Source organism: Hypanus sabinus, chromosome 5, assembly GCF_030144855.1.
Source record: "Hypanus sabinus isolate sHypSab1 chromosome 5, sHypSab1.hap1, whole genome shotgun sequence".
Classification (NCBI taxonomy): Eukaryota; Metazoa; Chordata; class Chondrichthyes; order Myliobatiformes; family Dasyatidae; genus Hypanus; species Hypanus sabinus.
The window spans coordinates 8317619-8340818 of record NC_082710.1 but is presented as its reverse complement, the minus strand read 5'-3'; the positions used below and the strand labels follow the sequence as shown (position 1 = coordinate 8340818).

Below are 23200 nucleotides of genomic sequence, written 5' to 3'. Positions count from 1 at the left end.
CATGGCATAAAAAAGGCTGGAATCCACTGCCTTCCCTTCATTAACTTTCCTGGTAATGTACTCAAAAAATTACATATTTGTTTCATCATCTCTGGGCCAACTCTGAAACAATCCAAAGCTAATTTCATTGTTTCATCTCTTGATCATAGTATCCTCCTGTGCTCCAAATCAAATTCATTTTTTATTCACCGGATGTTGTGGTCTGTAGCTCCAAGAACCCCTGTGGCAAAATAATCCATACTCTGATCATATGTGTAGAGAAAGGTTTTTAGAAACTGCTCTCTGTATTGCGTGAGAGATAATTTTGAACTGATGACATTTATGTCACATACCCCTGAAGTAGAAGAGTTAAGTCTTTTTTTTTATTTATTCCAACACATGCTTCATTTAATAAAATAAAAACAGTATTTTCTGCTCCAGGCAAAACAGTCCCAGTGTCTGAAGATGCTTCTTATAACCAGGTGCTTCAGCTTCTTTCTAGTTAACACATTCAATTCTTTGATCTCCTTCCCAAAATGAATTGCCTCACAGTTTTCCACATTAATTTTTATCATCCATTATAGATTTATGGAGTCATAGGACACTGCAGCTTAGAAACAGGCCTTTCAGCTCACTTAGTCTGTGTGAAACTATTAATCGCCTAGTCCCATCAACCTGGACCTATACCATCGTCCTCCATATCACCATGTACCTATCCAAACTTCTCTTAACTGTTGAAATCAAACCTGCATTAACCACTTCTGCTGGCAGCTCGTTCCACACTCTCACCACACACATGTTCCCCTTAAATATTTCACCTTTCACCCTTAACTCACGACCTCTAGCTGTAGTCTGATTCTGTCAACTTCACGACTACTTTAGTTATTGCTGTTTGAGAAAAACATACCTTTCCATGCAAACAGAATAATTGTGTTGTTGACGAGTTTATTGTATTTTAAAAGCGTCTACAGCACATTATTCTATTTGTGTATATCAGAATGATTTGCGCAGAGAACTCAGGGGTAATCCTTAGACACATCACTTCAACCCTTTCTCAATCAGAGCAGTAACAATTAATTATAACTATCACAAAATACTTTCTGAAATCCAAAATATAACATCATCATTACTTTTACCCATCTAATCTTAGAACACAGAACATTAGAACACAAAAACAGGTCTCTTGGCCTGTCTTTGTAAAACCATTAATCTGCCTAGTCCCATCAACCTGGACCCTGACCATAGCCCTTCATACCCCTCCCATTCATATACCTATCCAAATTTCCCTTAAGTTTTTCACATTACAGTCCTTCGGTCAATGATGTTAGCTAATCTTTTATCCTAATCTTTAAAGAAACATAACTTTGACAACGCACACAAGATGCTGGAGGAACTCAGCAGATCAGGCAGCATCTATGGAAATGAATAAAGATTTGGTGCTTTGGGCTAAGGCCTTTCATAAGGACTGGAAAGGAGGGAAGAAGGCACCAGAATAAAAAATGTGGAGGAAGGAGGGTAAGTGAGAAGTAAGGTGATGGGACAGTTCAAGGTTTGAAGGAGAAGGAATCTGATAGGGGAGGAGAGCAAACCATGGAAGAAAGGGAAGCAGGAAGGGCACTGGGGAGAGGTGATAGGCAGGTGAGGAGAAGAGGTAAGAGGCCAGAGTGAGGAATGGAAGAAGAGAGAAGGGGGAGAGGAAAATAAAAAAGAGAGAAAACAGAGACTATTTTTTAAAAATAGCAGAAATTAGAGAAATCAGTATTCATGTCATCAGCATGGAGGCTGCCTAGATGGAATATGAGGTGCTGCTCCTCCACCCTGAGCGTGGCCTCAGCATGGCACAACAGGAGGCCATGGACTGGCATGTTGGAATGGGAATGGGGATAGGAATTAAAATAGCTCGCCTCCGGGAAATACTGTTTTTAGCAGATGGAGAGAGGTGCTCAACAAATCCCTCCTCTAATTTATGCTGGATCTCACCGATGTAGAGGAGGGCCAATTGGGAACCGCAGATACAATAGACGACCCCAAAAGATTCACAGATGAAGTATTGTTTCAGCTGGAAGGGCTGTGTGGGGCCCTGACTGGAGGTGAAAAGGAAGATGTGGCATTTTGGTCTCTTTGAGGGATATCATAATATAGACAGATGTCAAAGCTGCTTCTGTAGGCAACTGAGGGCAGTGTTTCTTCATCATACTGCTGGAGACCCACTAATTATTCAGGCCATGGAGCTGTGGTCAGGAATGCCATGGGACAAAAAGACAGGTCCTCTGTATCTGGGCTCATGAAGTCTGAGTGTGGGTGATCGTGGTTAGTTAGTATGGGCCCATGTCAACAAAATAATCAGCTAAAAAGAAATTGTTTCGTAAAATCAGGATTCAAGATTGTTTGATATCATTCCCAATCCACGAGTGTAGAGGAGAACAAAATAATTGTTACTCTGCATCTGATGCAGCACAAAAAAAATCACAATAAGATAAAGAACACAATAATAAAAACACAATAAATATAAATACATAAGATAGCTTATATACATGGATTGATTGGATGTCTATAAAGTGATGCTTGGCACAAGAATGTCTGTATGTAAGGTAACTGATAGGAAGTGATAAATTAGCGGTGGTTAGGGTTGTGTAGGGGTGGGTTAGTGGGTGGAGGTGTTACTGCCTGTGAAAAGTAACTGTTTTGGAGTCTGGTGGTCCTGGTGTGGATGCTACGTAGCCTCCTCCCTGACGGGAGTGGAACAAACAGTCCATGAGCAGGGTGGGGGGGAACGATGCCTTTGTTGTGTGTTGAGTGATGTCGAGTCCCTATGGATGGTATAGCTGTCCATTGGATTTTTGTGGCAAGGTACATAGGGTGACTGAGAGGAAATGATAAAAATAGTGGTGGCTGGGGGTGTGAAGTATTGGGTTAGCGGGTAAAGGTGTTGAGCTGTCTTACTGCTTGGGGAAAGTAGCTGTTTTTGAGTCCGGTGGTCCTGATGTGGATGCTACACAGACCCCTCCCTGATGGGAGTAGACAAAGAGTCCATGAGCAGAGTGGGTATGATCCTTCATGATGTTACTGGCACCTTTCTGCATGTATGTTCATCATGCATTGGGAAATTTTGACCACCTGTTTTATTGTTTTTCTAAACTGGAATGAATAAATTTATTGAAAGTACTTAAAGGTAAGTTTTTGGAAGTACTGCACTAAGAACATTGATTTTCAAATGTGTGTTCTTCTCATTTATTTATTGAGAGATATTGTGTGGAACAGGTCCTTCGGGGTCTTTGATGTACTGCTGCCCAGTAATCCCTGACAACCCCGATTTAATCCTATCCCATTCACGGGATAATTTACAATGATCATTAACCTTCTTGGTAGGGCTTTGGACTCTGGGAAGAAAGAATTTCCTCTGGAAATCAGAACAATCAGAGAAAGCATTCCATGTGAGGGTGTACAGAACCCTGAGGGAGGGCACTGGGATTCAACTCGAGACACCCCAGGCTGTAATAGGGTCATGCAGACTGCTACACTACCATGGTGCTCCGATGGTATTCCAGCAATAGTTGACAGATATAACAAGCAAAACAAACTTCTGCAATTTGGAAAGTTCAACTTGATATTGATGCAGAATTGATTTTCAACACTCCAACCAAGCAACATTCATTTTATATTTTCCAGTGAACACTCTAGACTGGTGTTGAATACTTAAAACAGATTAAAAAATACCCAAAATAATTTTGGTATAAATTTTCTCAGGTGAGACTTACATTTACATGTAACAGCAAACTGAATTTAAAATAGAATCCTATGTGTGGAATCAGGAAACACTTCCTAAGAACATAATCAAACAGCTATGGATCCCTGTGGCCACTTCATTAGGTACACTCGCACACCTTCTCATTACCACAAATATCTAATCTGCCAATCTTATGGCAACAACTAAATGTATAAAAGCATGCAGACATGGTCAAGAGGTTCAGTCCAAACATCAGAATGGGGAACAGATGTAATCAAAGTGACTATGACCGTGGAATGATTGTTGGTGCCAGACGGGGTGGTTTGAGTATCTCAGAAACTGCCGATCTCCTGGGGTTTTCATGTCGAGTTTACAGAGAATGGTGTGAAAAACAGTGAGCAGCAAACGGGTAGGTGAAAATGCCTTGTTAGTAAGAGAGGTCAGAGGAGAATGGCCAGACTGGTTTAAGCCAACACTAACACAAACAACCACACAATACAATAGTGGTGTGCAGAAGAGTATCTCTGAATGCACAACATGTGAACCCTGAAGCAGATGGGCTACAGCAGTAGAAAATACTGGAATCCATCCCTGTACCCAATAAGGCGACCACAAAGTATAAAGGATACATATAATGAACTTCCAATGGGACATTGATAAAATCTCTACAGGAGTCAAAATACAGTACTGTGCAAAAACCATAGGCACATATATATTATCTGGGGTGCATAACACTTTTGCACAGTACTGTATTTGTCAAAGTGGAGCACAGAGCAAGTTTGTAAATCTGGCAGGAGCAAAGGACACTGGGAACGGCGAGGGTGGAGCATCGCAGGAGGGGTGTGGTACAGGTGGCAGAGTAGGGGTGCCAGGGGAAGGAGATGGCACCGGTGTAGGCACACACAGCCCTGAGACACTAGGCAAGGCCATTTGAATCCAAAGAATTGGTTTATTGCTTGTTACAGAATGTCTCTCTGATACCTCCTGCTCGCTTCCCTCTCCCTTCCCCTTTCCCCATCCATGATTCCCCATCTTCCCGCCCCCTTCCCACTCTCAGTCCATGACAAAGACCCATATCAGAATCAGGTTTATCATCACTCGCATTAGTCATGCATGTTTTTTGTGGCAGTACAGTGGAATACATAAAATTACTACAGTACCGTGCAAAATTCTTAGGCACCCTAGCTATATATATATGTACCTAAATCTTTTGCACAGTACTACCACATTTCTCTGGAGTTTTAAACTTTGTTAAGAAGGAACAATGATTAAAAAAAGAATCAGGTTGTGTGCAGCCAAGCCGCAACTTTAGAAACTGATAAATAAAACGGAACACATTAATTCTTTGCTTATAAAGTGTACACGTGCTTTCTATTGCAGTACCAGGTGCCTGCAACTTAAAGCATTAGGACACAGATGGGAATTACATTACATTAGTATTTCAGAGACACAAAGAATTTTTGTGGCACTATGCTACCAGCTACATAACATAGTGAGAGGAATTACCTACCAGTACCATATGTAGTAGAAATGGCTGAAGGGTAGCCTCCCATCCCATGCCCAGGCAGAGTAGGCGTTGCTACGGAAACCACTGGTGTAGCCAATGATTGTGCAGCTTGTGAGTTATTTATTCTCTGATTCTATAAAGGAACAAAATTGTGATTTTAAATATAATTTTTAGACCATCTCAGTACCTTATTTGTTAAGATCCACCAGGAAAACCTAAAACAAAAAAAATCCGACTTAAAAAAAAAAAAAATGAATAATTTAATACTACTGGCCTTGAAGAACTCTTCGAAACCTATCATTTACCCACACTTCAGGAGACTAGATGTTCCCAAGGTAACCAATTACATCAGCATTTCTATAGTAACCAGGTCAGCCACCACTAAAGATTTGTTATTGTGACAGGAAAAAGACCCTGTGGAAAACAGTTGGAATAAGCACCATGTCCTGCTATTATGTTTTTTATGAAAAAAATTGTGGATTCCTGTTATTGTTCTCAAGTGGTTGGATAGCTTTAATCTTAATGGTGAGCACAGGGTGTAAGTGTGAATATTTGCAAAACCAGTAGGTGGTGGTGGTGGTACTTCAGAGTGAGAGATCTTTAGCAGGAGTGCACATAATTTCTCAATTGATATCTGAAAGATCAAGGACTTTAATGATGTTCAAATGGATAACTTCTGGTGCAGCAGTTTCTCGAGTCTATTCTGATAAGTTATACTTCTCTCCATCTACAACCCACCTAAATCTGGCTTTTATGTTTTAATGGAAACCATACCCAAGGAACTGTGAGCCTTAAGTATAAGTGAAGTTGCCTAGTGATATAAAGTTACTTTAGCCAGAGGGTGGTGAATCTGTGGAATTCATTGCTATGGATGGGTGTTGAGGACAAGTCATTGGGTAGATTTAAAGCAAAGGCTGATAGATTCTTGATTAGTCATGGTGTCAAAGGTTATGGGGAGAAGGCAGGAGACTGGGGTTGAGAGGAATAATAAGTCAGCTGTGATGGAATTGTGAAGCAGATACGATAGGCCAACATGGCCTAATTTTGCTTCTACAGTACTGTGTAAATGTCTTAGGCATTAGGGTGCCTAAGACTTTTGCACAGTACTGTGTTTGTCAGCGTGGAGCGGAGAGAGAGTTTGTAAATCTTCTGGGAGCAAAGGACGTTGGGAATCGAGAGGATGGAGTGCCGTGGGACAGGTGGCAGAGAAGGCGTGCCAGGGCAGGGAGTAGTGCTGGCGCAGACACACCAGGCAAGGCCATTTAGTTCCAAAGAATTGGTTTATTGATCATTACAGAACGTCTCCCGCTCCCTCCCCTCTCCCTTCCCCTTTTCCCAATCATGATACCCCTCTCCTTGCCCCATTCCCACTCTCAGTCCACAATAGAGACCCAGATCAGAATCAAGTTTATCATCACTCACATACATCATGTAATTTGTTTTTTTTGTGACAGCAGTACAGTGTAATACATAAAATTACTAATGTACTGTGCAAAAGTCTTAGGCACCGTAACTATATATACACATACAGTTTGTAATATTTGTAATATTGTAATAATTCTTACAAACTATATATATATATATATATAGTATCTAAGTCTAGCACAGTACAGTATGTTTTATCGTCTTATGGTTACGGAAGGTATTAAACAATTGGATATTCATGGAGAGAAGGGACACACAATAGTAACAACATGCAGACTGTAATGATGGGGTTCAAATGCAGACCTCAAGCAAAGGTCTTTAATGTCTTTTGCAGTGTTATATATGCTCTAACATCCAATAGCCTCTCTTGCAAAAAAAAAAATCAAATTTGCCAGAATGATTAAGTAGTGCTATTCTGGTTTGTATCTGAAATCATGCTACAAAATGGGATCTGACCCAATTCAGGGCAGCTGGAAACACACCACTATGTGGCAGTAAAGACACAGTACTGGCCCAATTCCCATGGCAACAGGGCTGCCATGTTGGAGAAAATGGCTGCAGGGGGAGAGTGCAGGGGGGTAAATGAGAGAGGGAAGGAGGGAGGGAGAGGCAAAGGGAAAGGGAGGGGGGAGAGGGAAGAGAGAAGGGAGGGAGGGAGAGGGAGGGGGAGAGGTTAAGAGGGGAGAGATGGTGGAGGAGGAGGGGGAGACAGGGGTGGAGAGGGGAGTGGGAGAGAGGGGAGGGGAGAAAGAGGGGAGAAAGGGGAGAGAGGAGGAGAGACAGAGAGAGAGAAGGGTAAAGAGATGGGGGAGAGGGAGGGAGAGAGACAGGACTGGGGAGGATGGGGAGGGAGAGAGGGAAAGAGAGACAGAGGGAGGAGAGAGGGGGAGAAGGAGAGCGGGGGAGGAGAGAGGGAGATAGAAGGGGAGGGATGGGGGGGAGACACATCCTTATTAATTCAGAACCACTGGTTTAAATATACTCAATGACTTGGCCTCCACAGGTGTCTCTGGCAATGAATTCCACAGATTCACCACCCTCTGGCTAAAGAAGTTCCTCCTCATCTCAGATCTAAAGGGATGTCTTATTCTGAGGCTGTGGCCTCTGGACATAGACTCGCCTTTTACAGGAAACATCCTTTCCACATCTACTCTGACTAGGTCTTTGAATGAGTGAGAATGATTCACCTGCTTCCTGTCATTCCAAAGCTTTGCAGTATTAAAGTGACTTTTGTTTGCACTAGAAAATATACGATGGAAAATATATCACTGGGTCTAATTCTGAGAACTTCCCCATTCCACTCCCAGTAAGGTTTCAATGGCATGAAGGGGGCACCCAGGGAATTGACTGTAAATTTCAGGAAGAGGAATTCTGGAGAACCAGTCCTCATCGAGGGGTCAGCAGGGGAAAGGGTGAGAAGCTTCATCTCTGAAGTTCTATCCTGGGCCTATGCTATTATAAAGAAAGCATGGCAGCCATTATATTTCATTAGGGCTTTGAGATATCACCAAAGTTCTACAGATGTACGGTGGAAAACATTCTGACTGGTTGTGCCATCGTCCGGTATGGAGGCATCAATGCATAGATTTGGAAAAAGCGACAGTGGATTGTAAACTCAACCAGTTCTTTTATGGGCACTAGCCTCCCCAACATCCTGAACAACTTCAAAAGGCAATGCCTCAAGAAGGTGGTATCTATCATGTAAGGTCCTCATCATCCAAGACATGCCTTCTTTCTCATTGCTACCACCAAGGAGGACGTACAGAAGACTGAAGACACACACTCAATGTTTTAGGAACAATTTCTTCCCCTCTGCCATCAGACTCCTGAACAGTTCATGAACCCATGAACACCACCTCACTAATCATCAGTGGACTTTAGGAAGACTAAGCCTGCACTGCTCCCTGTTACTACTGATGGTGAGGACCTACCAGTACCTGGGGATGCTCCTGGATGACAGACTGGAGTGGAGCACCAAAACAGAGGCTGTGTATAAGATGGGCCAGAATCATCTCTACTTCCTGAGGAGACTGAAGTCCTTTGGAGTATGCAGGCCTTTCCTTCACAGGTTCTATCAGTCTGTTCTTGCCAGTACAATCTTCTATGTGGTGATGTGCTGGGGCAATGGCATCAACATGGGTGATGCCAGCAGGCTCAATAATCTGATTAGAAAGGTGTTATAGGAGTCAAACTGGGCACACTGGAGGCTGTGAACAAAGGACCCTATGGAAAATCCTGGCAATTTAGGACAATGGTTCTCACCCTCTGCATGCCACCTTGGCTGATCAGAGGAGCATGCTTAGTTGTAGATTAAGCCAACTGTGCTGCTTCAAAGAGCACTATATGAAGTCATTCTTAGTCTCAGCCATTAGGCTCTATAATGAGTCAACCTATAGCCAGGGAAGTGATGATCCCTTCCTGTTAGAATGTTTATGGTAACTTACTTTTTTTATTCTTCCTACTTCTCTTCTAATATTTGTATATCTGTGCACTTGTAATGATACTGAGACACTGTAACTTCCTTTGGGATCAATAATATCTATTTAATCTTCTTTTGTACTATTTGTTTATCTTTTATATATTCTTATTTCATTTTACTCTTATAGTAGAGGGCCTCAAAGCAACAAATTTGCCAACATAGATCAGTGATAATAAACCTAATTCTGAATCTGAGGACTGTTAGGGATAGGTCTTTAATGCCTTTCCCCAAAGAAAGAACAAAATTAGTTTACATCTTATACCTTATGTATTGGTTTACATCTTGTTATTTATTTACTTATTTATTGGTACAGTGCAGAATAGGCCTTTCTGGCCCTTCAAGCCATGCTGCCCTGCAGTCTCTGGTTTAACCATAACCTAATCATGGGACAATTTACAATGACCATTAACCTAATAACTGATCCGTCTTTGGACTGTGGGAGGAAACGGGAGTGCCCGGACAAAACCCACACATTCCATGGGGAGGATGTACAGACTCCTATCAGAAGATGTCGGAACTGAACTTTGAACTCTGACACCCCGAGCTGTAATAGCGGCACACTAACCGTGTAGTCTGTACCTCCTGCATGCCATCTTATTAACACTATGAACACATATTACCAAATAAGTTACAGTATGCAAATAGTTCAGAATAAAACAAAGTCAGGCACTATTTGCAGTGACAAGCATGGTTAGAATTACAGTTTGATGCGTTATTTTCGATATCTCTAGGTAGAAAGAGGGGCAGAGTGAAGAGATGGTGGTGCTAAACGGCGATTCCTTTGCTTGCATCTTCAGAAACAGCTCTATTTCCATCTTTAATATCTCTATTTTTCCCTTTCAGGGTTCTTTTGAAGGTCCTGACCTGGAGTTACACTCTGACTTTGGTACTTTACGGGAATGGGACTCGCTCTCCGGGTTTCATAATTGGCCATACCTTGGCATGCCAAGGGCTCAGCCTAGGATGTTGGGGCTCCGGAGACAGGTGGATTGAAAGTCGGTGTCACAGCAGGAATTCCGTGTGCGATCAGGGGAGTTGGACTCCCTGAGATCTTTGTGCACAGAGCTTGAAAAAAGCAACATAACGTATTTTTAACTTTGTAAACCAGCGAGTTGTTTGTTATGTCTCCCTTCTCACTGTGAAATGGAGACATCCAGGAAGGGAAGGGACAGCGAGGGAGGGAGAGTGGGGAGGAGAAAGGGAGGGAGAGAAACAGAGAGAGGGAGGGAGGGAGAGGAGGAGGGGGATGGAGAGGGGGAGGGAGGGGGGAGGGAGGGGGGAGGGGAGGGAGGGAGGGAGAGAGAGAGAGAGTGAGAGAGAGAGAGAGAGAGACAAACAGACAGGCACAGACACTATGGTATGTTGAATACAGGGTGGAATGCAAAGTCTTTGGTGTTGCTTTGCTCATGCTTTAGTGTTTTTTTTCTTGGTAGGGGCAGGGGGATTGTTGCTTGCTGCCACTTATACATGGGAGGGAGGGGAGCTGAGTGGAACTTTGGGGTTCTAACATTTACTGTTGCTCAATCTTTGGGGCACTCCTCTGTTTTTGTGGATGTTTACGAAGAAAAAGCATTTCAGGATGTTGTATACATTTCTCTGACATTAAATGTAACTTTGAAACCTTTGAAAAACTCCTCTGAAAAATCATGAACCTTGTACAATATATTAACTTTGCTCCTCTCTCCATAGATATTGCTTGATCTACTGAGTATTTGTCATACTTTTTATTCCAGATTTCTAAAGTCTGCAGCATATTGCTTCTCATCAAAGTTGTTGGATTAGATCAGCAGAGCTCTCACTTACCAGCAATAAATCAACATCCTCGGACTGGCAGCATTGAAAAAGAGCAGTGAACATTGGTTAGCTGAGATTATCTGTACCATAGGAATGCTAAATAAATGTGTTCTCACTGTCAATGACATTCCCTCACAGTGAACTGTGAATATCCAGCTCACTCCTTCACAGTGAACTGTGAATATTCAACTCACTCCTTCACAGTGAACTGTGAATATCCAACTCACTCCCTCACAGCGAACTGTGAATATCCAACTCACTCCCTCACAGCGAACTGTGAATATTCAACTCACTCCCTCACAGCGAACTGTGAATATTCAACTCACTCCCTCACAGCGAACTATGAATATTCAACTCACTCCCTCACAGTGAACTGTGAATATCCAACATCAAGTTTAGAATATTTTATTCTACAAACAAGATGACAGTTTTAATTGCATGCATTCATTTCAGTTTTAATTGATTTTGAACATGACAAATCAACCAGGTTTCTCATTTCTGCCAATTAGGAATATATTCAGAGGAAACTAGTTTAAGGAAAAACTTATCTAAAGCTAGAGTTTCAAAAACGGTTTTGATAAATTGAGAAATTCTATAAAAAATAGTGGATTCTAACCAGTAAATCATGGGTAAAGCTCTCCCAACTATTGAGCATATCTAATGAAACACCATCATAGGAAAGCAGCATCCATCATCTGGAACCTCCACCAGCAAGGCCATGCTCTCTTCTTGCTGCTGTCATCAGGAAGAAGGTACAAGAGCTTCAGGGCTCACACCACCAGGTTCAGGAACAGTTACTATCATGCTCCTGGGGATAACTTCACTTAACTTCATGTACCCGTCAATGAAATGTTCCCACAACCAATGGACTCATTTTCAAGGACTCTTCATCTCATGTTCTTGTTATTTATTGCTATTTATTTATGTTTGCATTTGCACAGTTTGTTGTTTACTGCACTCTACTTGATCTTTCACTGATCCTGTTATAGTTACTATTCAATAGACTTGAGTATGCCTGCAGAAAAATGAATCTCATGGTTGTATATGTAACATCTATATGTATATATGGATAATTAAATTTACTTTGCCCCTTAATTTATTTAGAGATAGTGTGGAAAATGCCCTTTCACCAGAGTTGCACTGCTAGCTGCTCACTGATTTAACCCTGGTCTAACCACGGGACAATTTGCAATAATCAACTATCTTTTTAACAGGTACACCTTTGGAATGCAGGAAGAAACTGGAGCACCCAGGAGAGACCCACGCATTCCACAGGCAGAATGTATAAGCTCCTTACAGAGGAAGCTGGGAGAGAAACTGTAGAAGCTTTAGAGAGGGTGCAGAGGAGATTCACCAGGATGCTGCCTGGATTAGAGAGAGTGCAGAGGAGATTCACCAGGATGCTACCTGGATTAGAGAGGGTGCAGAGGAGATTTACCAGGATGCTGCCCGGATTAGCGAGGGTGCAGATGAGATTCACCAGGATGATGTCTAGATAAGGGAGGGTGAAGAGGAGATTCACCAGGATGCTACCTGGATTAGAGAGGGTGCAGAGGATATTCACTAGGATGCTACCTGGATTAGAGATGGTGCAGAGGAGATTTACCAGGATGCTGCCTGGATTAGAGAGCATGACTTAAATGACAGGCTGAGTAAGCCAGGGCTTTTCTCTTTGGAGTGGACGACGGAGAATGAGAAGTGACTTGAGAGATATGTATAAGATGATAACAGGCATTGATCAAGGGAACAGCCATTGACATTTTCCCAGAGTGGAAGTGACTAATACAAGAGGGCATATTTTTAAGGTGTTTGAAGGAAACAATAGGGATGATGTCAGATGTACAGTATTTCTTTTACACAGAGAGTGACGGATGTATGGAACGTGCTACCGGGGGTGGTGGTAGAGGCAGATATTGGGCAGATTTAAGAGACTCGTAGGTTGGCACATGGATGACAGAAAAATGGAAGGACACGTGGGATGGAGTTTTTAGATTGATCTTGGTTAAAAGTTTGGTACAACTTACTGGGCCGAAAGGCCTGTAATGTGCTGTAATGTTCCATGCTCTATGCTATGAAATGTACAAAGCTGAGTGGGAAACACAGGTTGTCCTTGGATATCAGCTCTATGCTCTCAGTATGTCCGTCTATAAAATCACTCAGCTTCAGACTGGTTTCAGAATTGGGGCGGCACAGTAGCACTGCGCAAATGCTATGACAGCTCGGGATGTTGGAGTTCGCAGTGCAATTCAGATGCCATCTATGTAAGGAGTCTTTACGTCCTCTCCATGGAATGTGTGGATTTTCTCTGGGTGCTCCAGTGTCCTCCCACAGTCCAAAGGTTCGTAGATTCATTGGTCATTGTAAATTGACCTGTGATTGGGTCAGGATTAAATTGGAGATCGTTGGGTGGTACAGCTCAAAGGGCCTATTCATGTTTTTCCTCAATAAAATGAAATAAATAAAGTTAAATTTCATATCTTGCCTGTCCCCCTTTTCAAAATCTCTCTTTGTCTATTGTGATTCCAGCTATAAGGTACTGCATATGCAACCTGTTTTGGGTCTCAAAATATATGTACAGAGCTTGATGCTTAATAGAGTGAGGTTAATACAGGAAGTCCATTGTTTAAAAGTTTACCACTGGTTTCAACACTAACTGTGTTATACAGTAGGCGATGTCTCTGACACTCAATTCAATTCTATTGGAAGGTTCCAACAGGAGAGTTTAAATATTGATGCAGTGCTGTGTTTAAGTAGATTTACTGTTTCTTTAAGGTTGTCATTGCTGGGGGGTGGGTAGTGTGGATAAGCTCCCACTAAACACAAAACACTCCTAATGGCGTGTGTCTCAAATAGCTTCTGATAACCAAGTCCAACTTCTGGACTGTACATACGGTTTAGCTATGGAGCCCAATGGAACTGTTTCTACTGACAGGAGAAGGGGCAAAGATGGGTTACTGGTGCCTTAAAAACGATCTCTTTGGGCGGATGGGGCTTATCAGCTGTGGTTGGCAGCTCATCTAGAAGGAAAACTCTGATCTCAAACCTCCGCTGCTTTGTGGCAGCACTCACTCATGGGGAAGGTTTAGGGAGTAAACCCTGGGGGAAAAATCCTGAGCTATAGCACCCAAGGCATTGAGTTCAACACTGACTGGCAACTCTTGTGCTGCTGCTGGTGCCAAACTGAATCAGTCTCTGCTGTTCCTTTGTGTTCATCAAGGAGAGGGGGAGCCTGCTGCTCCTCTCCATATCAGACTGCCCTGGCTTGTAGACGGCTGGGGTACAACATCCATTGTTGACCCCAACCAATGGAGGCCTCAAGTAAATTTATTATAAAACTTCAATTAGCTCTTATAAGAGTCATTAATGTGAATACATTATTGATTTTCCTCTCTTAAACAAAATAGGCAAAGAGATTTATAGCACACAAAATGCTGAAGGAACTCAGCAGGTCAGACAGCATTTACAGAGTGGAATAAACAGTCAATATTTCAGCCTGAGATACTTCAACCTGGCCCGAAATGTCGACTGCTCATCGCCTTTCATCAATACTGTCTGACTTGCTGAGCTCCTCCAGCACTTTGTGTGTGCTGCTCAAGGTTTCTAGCATTTGCTGAATCTCTTGCTTTTAAAGATCTTCACAGAAATCCTTGAAATGTAGGAAAAAAATAAACGTTCAGCACAAAAAAATCCTTTCTGCCCATTGACAGAATACCAGTTGGAAGAATAAGTGTCGAGCATAACTCCATTTTATTGGCTCTTGGCGCATGGCCTTACAGATTATGGCTACAATCCAAGCACTGATGCATTTTAAAATGAAGCAGACATCTCTGTCTCCACTAGTCTCTAAAGCTGCGATATTCAGACCTGTACCACACCAAAAAAAAATAGAAGTGCACAGCAAACTTCTTCCAATTCAGTCAAATGCCACAGCAGTTGAAATGTAATCCCAAAACTTGTGCACTAGTTTTCACTCGTCTATAAAGCAGTGATTTTCAGACCCCAAAATGAATGGCAGAAAAGCACAGCACACTTATTCCCAGTTGATAAAATGCTGCAGGAGTTTTAAATTAATCCTAAATCATGCTGCACTTGTGTCTCAAGCTGACAAAGTAGTTTTACAGGAGAATGTTTCTACTTACCACAGATGGCATATTCTTTGAACCTGGTGGGATGAGAACCCTGAGGTCAGGTTTCCGGTTGTTCATTCCCAAATTCATAGGAGGGGGTGACTTGGTTTGCAAGCTCTTGTTCATGCTGCCAGGTGAGACCAGCAGACCTGGCGAATTGCGGGCATTTCCATACCCATTTCCTATCGAATAAAAGATTCAGACTCAGCAAAAGTATATTCAGTACATTAAAAAAATCAAACGAAAAATAGATGTTAGTGTTTAATAGTTATTTGGCAATAAATTACTAATATATACATAAATATTAATAGGATTCAAGATTGTTTAATGCCATTTCCAGTGCTTAAGTGTAAAGGTATGTTGAAAGGTAAAGTTCCTTCCTGTGCTTTGTTTAACGCACCGGGTGGCAACCTTGCCATTCCCTGTTTTATGAGGCTGTTACTAGCTTGATGCTCAACCCAGAACAGATGAAAGTGTGCAAGGAGCTGGCTGGATTCAAACCCAGGATCTCTTGTTCCAAAGTCTGGGGTGCAATACCACTACACCACTGGAATAGACTAAGTACAAAGGAGAAGGAAGTAATTGTTATTCTGGACCTGATGCAGCACAAAAATAGTGAGTTGACTATGGTTTTCATTATTTTATGTGAACATTTATATTTAAGTGAAGAACAATGACATGCAGAGCAAGGAATGTGGATGAATTACTGCCACTAGACAAGGAGGAGAGACTTGCTAACTTCTATAGTAAAGTGGAGAGCATCACTGGCTGGTTTGGAGGCTTCGATGCACAGCATCACAAGAGGGTGCAGAGAGTCGCACACTCAGTCATCCCCACCATTGAAGATATCTTCAAAAGGTTTAAAGTTCAAAGTAAATGTTATTATCAAAGTACGTATCTGTCACCACATATAGCCCCCGGAAAGCAGCATCCCTCCTCAAAGATCCCTAACACCCAGGCCATGCTCTTTTCTTGCTGCTGCCATCAGGTAGAAGGTACAAGAGCCTCAGGACTTGCACCACCAGGTTCAAGAACAGTTACTACCCCTCAACCAACTGGCTCAGTTTGTTGCCTTCTGCACTCTGGTTGATCTTTCATTGATCCTGTTACATTTACTATTTTATAGATTTGCTGAGTCTGCCTGCAGGAAAATGAATCTCAGGGTTGTATGTGGTGACATATATGTACTCCAATAATAAGTTTACTTTTTATTTTGAGATTCATATTCTTGTGGACATTCTCAACAAATTTACATAAAATTAACTATAACACAGTCAACGGAAGGCTGCCCAACTAGGGCTTTCAACTAGGGTGCCTAAGGAAGGAGGCACCCCTTATTAAATCCCTCACGACTGGGGACATGCCCTCTTTTCGTGACTAGCATCAAGGAGGACATAGATGAGCTGGAAAATCCACACTCAATGAGATAGGAACAGCTTCTTCCCCTCTGCCATCAGATTTCTGAACAGTTCATGAACCAATAAACATTACTTTGTTGTTCCTTTTTTGTAACATATATTTTTTATGTCTTTGCACTAAATTGCTGCCACAAAACCACAGATTTCACAACATATATAAGTGACAATAAACCCGAATCTGAAACTGGAAAAGGTGACTCATTGTTTATTTCTCTCAGTGTAATAAAACAGCTTTATGTCTTTTATAGATGTTCTCAACTTCTTAAATTAAGTAGCTTCTTCACTAACACAAAGTTGGTTCCCTGCTAGGAAGTAATATTAATGATCTCTGATGAGTTAACTGCAAAGATAAGTAGCTTTAAACCAAGAGTTCCCAACCTTTTCTATGGCAAGGACCAATACCGTTAAGCAAGGGGTCCGTGAACCCCAGGCTGGGAAGCTGATGGTATGAAACCCAGAGGAAACCCATGCAGTCACGGGGAGAATGTAAAACCTCTTTCTCATCAGCGGTGGGAATTGAACCTGTTTGCCGGTGCTATCAAGCATTAGGCAAGCCGTTATTTTACCGTGCCATCTGTAATGCTACTGTGTTACCTGTTAAGCTGTTGTGTTGCCCATTTACAGAAGCGTGCTTCTGTAAATTGTGATGCTGCCCCTTCATATAAATGGCACCCAGAAGTTGCTTGGTATATATAGTGAGAACTGCTTAAAAATGGCATGGGCTTTAATTGTGAAACAGATACAGTACTGTGCTCAAGTCCTAGGCACCCGGGACTTTTCATATGGTTTCAGATGGTAAGGCCTCCACAGAGGAAGAACTTAGACAAGTTCTCCAAAGATGCTTGGAACAACCTACCAGCCAATTGTCTTATACAACTGCACAACAGTGTACCTAAGAGAATTGATGCAGTTTTAAAGGTAAAGGATGGTCACACCAAATATTGATTTGATCTAGTTTTTTTTACTGTTTACTGCTATTTATAGTCTTTTAAAAAATATTTTAGAAGCTTTTCATTTCATTATTTTTGAAGTTACCTTCACTTTACAGATTATTTTACATGTGCCCAAGACTTTTGCACAGTATTGTATCAATTGCAGAGCAAAATAGCGAGCCAATCACTTGATCACAATGAAGATAAACTGGCTCACAGTTCCTCACCTTCTCTCCCAGCTATACAAGAACTCTGTTTGCCTCCACTTCAATGAATGTAAGGCATTTCAACTGGGATTACAGTGGCAAGCTGCATAATACTTCACAGCGCCAGTGATCAAGGTTCAAATCCTGCCACATTTTCCCCAGGACTGTGTGGGTTTTCCTCTGGGTGCTCTGGTTTCCTCCCACATACCAAAGATGTATGGGTTAGGGTTAATAAGTTGTAGGCACGCTATGTTGGAGCTGGTAGTAAGGCCACACTTGCGGACTGCCCCCAGCACATCCTTGGACGGTGTTGGCCATTGACACAAATAAAACATTTTACTGCCTTATGATGTTTTAACATAGATGTGAGAAATAAAGCTAAATCTTAACCTTATTAAGTATGTTAAGACTCAACTTTATTTTCCTGGAGTGTGAAATCCATCAGATCTGATATGACCACCTCAATGCAACTATATACCACTTTCCTGCCAAAATGATAACTTAATTACATTGTTCTAAAAATATATTAACTAGATCTTTAAAAATACCAACTAATGTGATTTTCAGTATAAAAATTTTTTACACTTTCAAGAACATTTCAGAATCTATTAAATTAACATTTCTGCGTTTAGTAACTTAATTGGGGACTTTTCAGCTTTAACATTATTGAGGAAGAATTTAATTCCTGCATAAAATTAAAAGAAAATGAATGATAAATGCATGAATATGGTCAATTACGCAGAATTTTTTTTTAGATAGAGCCAACTCCACAAACCGCATCCTTCTGCATGGTTTGTGGGTAGGTGCCACACCTCATTATGACCCATAAAACAGAATATCCCATTAGGGCAAGGAACAGACAGCTTTCCAAAGCTTTTCATGTAGATTTACATTATCCTCCTCAGCTAGTCTAAAATTATGATCACTCATGAAAATTACTGTCTAGGATGCATTCATGAGCCCAGTACAAGAATTTATTTCCCACTATAAAGGGTAAAAATTACATATCTAAACTAGACAAACATCCGGCTAACACTCAACATGATGAGCAACACATTTTTATGTAAATACAAGTCAAAGCTGATTAGTTGCATGGTTAATTAATCTGTTTATTTCAAAGAGCTTTATTACAAAGTTTTAAAATTATTTTTGATATAACAATAGCCATAGTACATTCATATGTAACACTTGAAACAACACACACAAAATGCTGGTGAAACACAGCAGGCCAGGCAGCATCTATAAGCACTGTTGACGTTTCAGGCCGAGACCCTTCGTCAGGACTAACTGAAAGATACTGAAAGACTAACTGAAAAACACTTGAAGATTGGTTGTATTCCAACTGAGCTTCAAGCTTTACAAGAAAATGTTGTTTGAAGATAAATGCAACTTATAATTGTGAATCTGTGGATTTCATTGCCATAGATGGCTGCAGAGGCCAGGTTATTGGGTCTATTTAGGCCATGAGACTATAAGATATAGGAACAGAATTAGCCATTTGGCCCATCAAGTCTGCTCTGCCATTTCATCACAGCTGATCCATTTCCGTCAGCCCCAATCTCCTACTTTTGTTTTGTAACCCATCATGCCCTGACTAATCAAGAATCTATCAACTATCAATCTATTTAAAACAGAGGATGATAGGGTCCTGAATGGTGTCAAAGGTTAAAGGAAGAAGGCTGGAAAATGAGTTAGGAGGGATAATAAATCAGCCATGATGGAATGGGGCGGCAGATTTGATGGGCTGAGTGGCCTAATTATGCTCCTATGTTTCATGGAGAAGCTCTGAGGTGAAACCAGGGAATGAATGACATTCATTACCACTGCCAAACAGTTGGCTCAACTTCCTTTATCTGAACAGAGCAAATGACGACTGAGGCCTTCTCTCAGCACAGTTTACAGCTGCCAGAAGAGTCTGCATGATATACATTTTGAATTAAATCAGGTCAACCTCGTTAGAAAGCAGGCATATTTTATGATTAGTTTTATTTTTCACATGCACATTGAAACATCAAAACATACAGTGAAATGTGCTGTTTGCATCAACAACCAACACAGTCTGAAGATGTGCTGGGGGCAGCCCACTAGTGTTGCCATGTTTCCGGTGCCAACTTAGCATGCCCACAACTCACTAACCCTAACCTGTGCACTTTTGGAATGTGGGAGGAAACTGGGGCACCTGGAGGAAACCCACGCAGTCACGGGGAAAATGTACAAACTGAATTTCCAGTAGCGGGAATAGAACCCAGATAGCTGGCACTGTAGGGCATTGTCCTAACTGGACCAAGCCGTGTCGTCTGCATGGTTTGGAGACGATAACAGGAACGGTTGTTTTGAGTGCAGACAAGAAGAATTGAATGATCCAGACTCTGTTGGCACCTGCTGAGAGAGGGCAGTGAAGTCTTGTTAAAGTGCAGCTAACCTCTATAGCTGTAGATAGCAGCAGAGCAGATGGAAGATTATATACCAGAACAGTGAGATAATAGAACACAGTTACTGGAAATCTTTGGAAAGCTGGGGATGACTAACTATTCCAGCTTGTCTCAGAAATGTAAGGCTAGTTCAGTTTTTTATCCCCCTCTGTCCACCAGGCTGACTGGTGTCGTGAGTATTTCTTGTATGACCAATGCTTTTTCCCTTAGGCACAACTTGGGTGGTGGGGTGGAGATATGTTTCTACCAAAGGAGGTATAAGGTGCTCCTTCCTTCCACTAGCCTGTATGTCATCCTTGGGAAAGGTGTAGCACCTGCTTAGCCAACCCCCATCGATCAGGGTCACGTGAAGCCAAGGGAGCAGATGGTGGATGGTCTTATGAGCAGCTGGAGCAGATCACAAGTCCTTGTTATGCGATGACTGATGCCAAGCAAGAAAGTGCTGCAGAGTATTAATAATGGCTGGGGTCACCCATCTTGTAAAGACGCTGCTCAGAAGAAGGCAAACCACTTCTGTGAAAAGATTTGCCAAGAAAAATCATGGTCATGGAAAGACCATGATCACCCATGTCATACAACACGACACATAATAATAATGATGATGATGACACAACAATTCAGAGAACCATCCAATAGAAAATGCTCAATTAACAGAGAAAACAACAGTTTTGATAGGTGAACTTTATAAGTTAAACAATGGCAGAGGTAAGGGTATTTAATTGACTTTATTGTCCCAAAGTTAGTGAGGTTTAAGACAAAAAAACCTAGGTTCCTCTTCATGACCTTTGAGTCACAATATACACCAAAAGAGAGTACCTGTAAACCCTGGAAATGATTGGAAACAGAGCGAATGAAGTCAGTGGGTGACAGCAGAGATTGAGCTGTGATGTATGATTGAAGAGCCTGCTGAAGACAAACTGTCAAACCTCACATATGACAGATTATGACTCGTTGCCTGAAATAGCACAATAAAGTGGCACCATTGGGAATCCTATTCCAGTCAGGAACTAAACCCATCAGGAAAAGAAAACATGTACAGGAACAAACTAAACTGAGACAAAAGAGTCACAAAGACAAGATAGACAGCAGAACTTTGGTTGGCCTTTGCAGAAAAATCGATGTGGTACTTTAGGGAAAGTTATATGCTTCAAAAGTCAGTAGTTATATAAAGAAAACTTCTATATTGAGCCAAAACTTTAAATAATATTTAATACATTGAGTTCCATCTACTCTGTCATTCTAGTTGCACAAAGATCACAGCTGTTAGTCATCCTATATAGAAAGTCGGCTACTAATTAAAATGCAGTTTCAGCAAAATATAGAGTGCGGATTTTATCCAAAACCAAAGAACAGTATTTATGTTTATAAATGCATCAAATTACAAGCATGAATTTAATTTAAACATAAATTAGTAGACATGAAGTTTATGGTGATTAAAAGAGAAATTATACCTAAAATATTAATCAAGTTATGCAGGGTGTGGCCTATACAAATATGTGGTTTGTATGAAAAAAACAAGGAACTTGGCATAAACCAGCCTAAGAAATCAATTCAGTAAAATCAGCCACACAAAAATAAAACCAGTTTAACAAAACAATCATCTTCATCACTACTTGATGCCTCTGAAGTTACAGTAACATTGAAATGTGAGCAAATCCATGAGTCCACTAGAGAGTAGAAGCTGAAGATGTCCTGCCCTGGAGTTCAGGAACTGTTAATGTATTTGGACAGGTGGGAGGAATGGGGCTTGTTTTGCTATTGCTGCTTTGTTGTTTAGTATGTTCTGTGTTGTTTTGCTGGACATGCTATGTTGATGCCAAAATGTGTGGCAATGCTTGTGGGCTGCCCCTAGCAAATTCTTGAGTGTGTCCTTTTTTTAATGAAAATGGTACATTTTGACTAACATGTGAGAAATAAATCCAAATCAGAATTGTGTAAGTTACTGGGAACTTTTTTTTTAACAGAAGAAAATCCTGTTAGCCTTAAGTTAGTTCTTGCTCTTAAACAGGGCCAGGCCAATATTAAACATATATTTTTGTTGCAGGAAATCAGCATCCATCATCAAGGAGCACCAACTAACTCTTACCTTCCAGGACTTTCCCTCTTCTTGCTGTTCTAATCAAGAAGGAGGAACATGAGTCTATGGACTCACATCACCAAGTTCAGGAATATTTATTACACTTCAACCATCAGGCTCTTGAACCAGAGTGGATAACTTCACTCGCCCCATCACTGAACTGTTTTCATAATTTATGGACTCACTTTTGAGGACACTACAGCTTGTTTTCTTGATATTTATTGCTTATTGATTTATTATAACAATTTTCGTTTTCACTCTTTTTACTTACAGTTTGTTATTCTTTGCACTTTCATTGATTCAATTATATTCTGTGTACTTGATGTGAATGCCCGCAAGAAAATGAATTGCAGGGGTGTATATGGTGACATATTCTGTATGTACATGGATAATAAATTTACTTGAACTCCAAAGTCTTTAGAGTGAAGATTTATTACTAATAAACTATTGTGAGATGCTTTCAGATGTTTAAGATGCTTTCAGATAAGTATAAATTATTTATACTTCCAATTTATGCAGCCTTTGAAACTACAAGGTTCCTTAAGGTTAATATAGCCAGGGGTGGTGATGGGGATACACTCCCACTACCTATTAAATGCTCCCAATGGCATGCATCTCAAAAACACTTTGCAAATAAGTCCAGCTCTGGCCTTTACTTGTGGCTTGGCTACTAAGCCCGGTGGAACTGCTTCTACTGACAGAAGAAGGGGCAAAGGCAGGTTACTGGTGCCTTAAAACCAATCACTTCAGGTAGATGGGGCTCGTCAGCCATGGCTGGCAGCTCCTCTAGGAGAAGGAAAACTCTGATCTCAAACCTCTGCTGTCTTGTGGCTATACCCACTCATGGGGAAGGCTTCGGGAGTAAACCCTGAGGAAGAATCCAGAATTATAGAGTCCCTAAGGCAGTCCTATGTTGAGTTCAATGCTGACTGGCAACTCATGTGATGCCATTGGTGCCAAATTGTACTGGTCTCTGCTGTTCCTTTGTATTCATCAGCTGTGTGCAGAGGGGAACCTGCTGTATGGGCTCTCCATATCGTACTGCCCTGGCTGGCGTATCACATAGACAGCTAGGATGCAACACCCATGTTCAACCC

The 23200-nt window shown here is 41.4% G+C and overlaps 1 protein-coding gene across 12 annotated transcripts in view; it reads right to left on the bottom strand.

Moving 5' to 3' along the window:
- mef2cb (myocyte enhancer factor 2cb) overlaps nucleotides 1-23200 on the bottom strand; it is a 287805-nt gene that overhangs the window by 14032 nt on the left and 250573 nt on the right. For all 12 annotated transcript variants that reach the window (XM_059969348.1, XM_059969342.1, XM_059969345.1 and 9 more), the window contains 2 exons: nucleotides 15051-15220; nucleotides 5217-5346 (listed from right to left, as the gene is read on the bottom strand). In XM_059969348.1, coding sequence (XP_059825331.1) covers nucleotides 5217-5346; nucleotides 15051-15220 — 300 coding nt within the window. The remainder of the gene's footprint in view (nucleotides 1-5216; nucleotides 5347-15050; nucleotides 15221-23200) is intronic.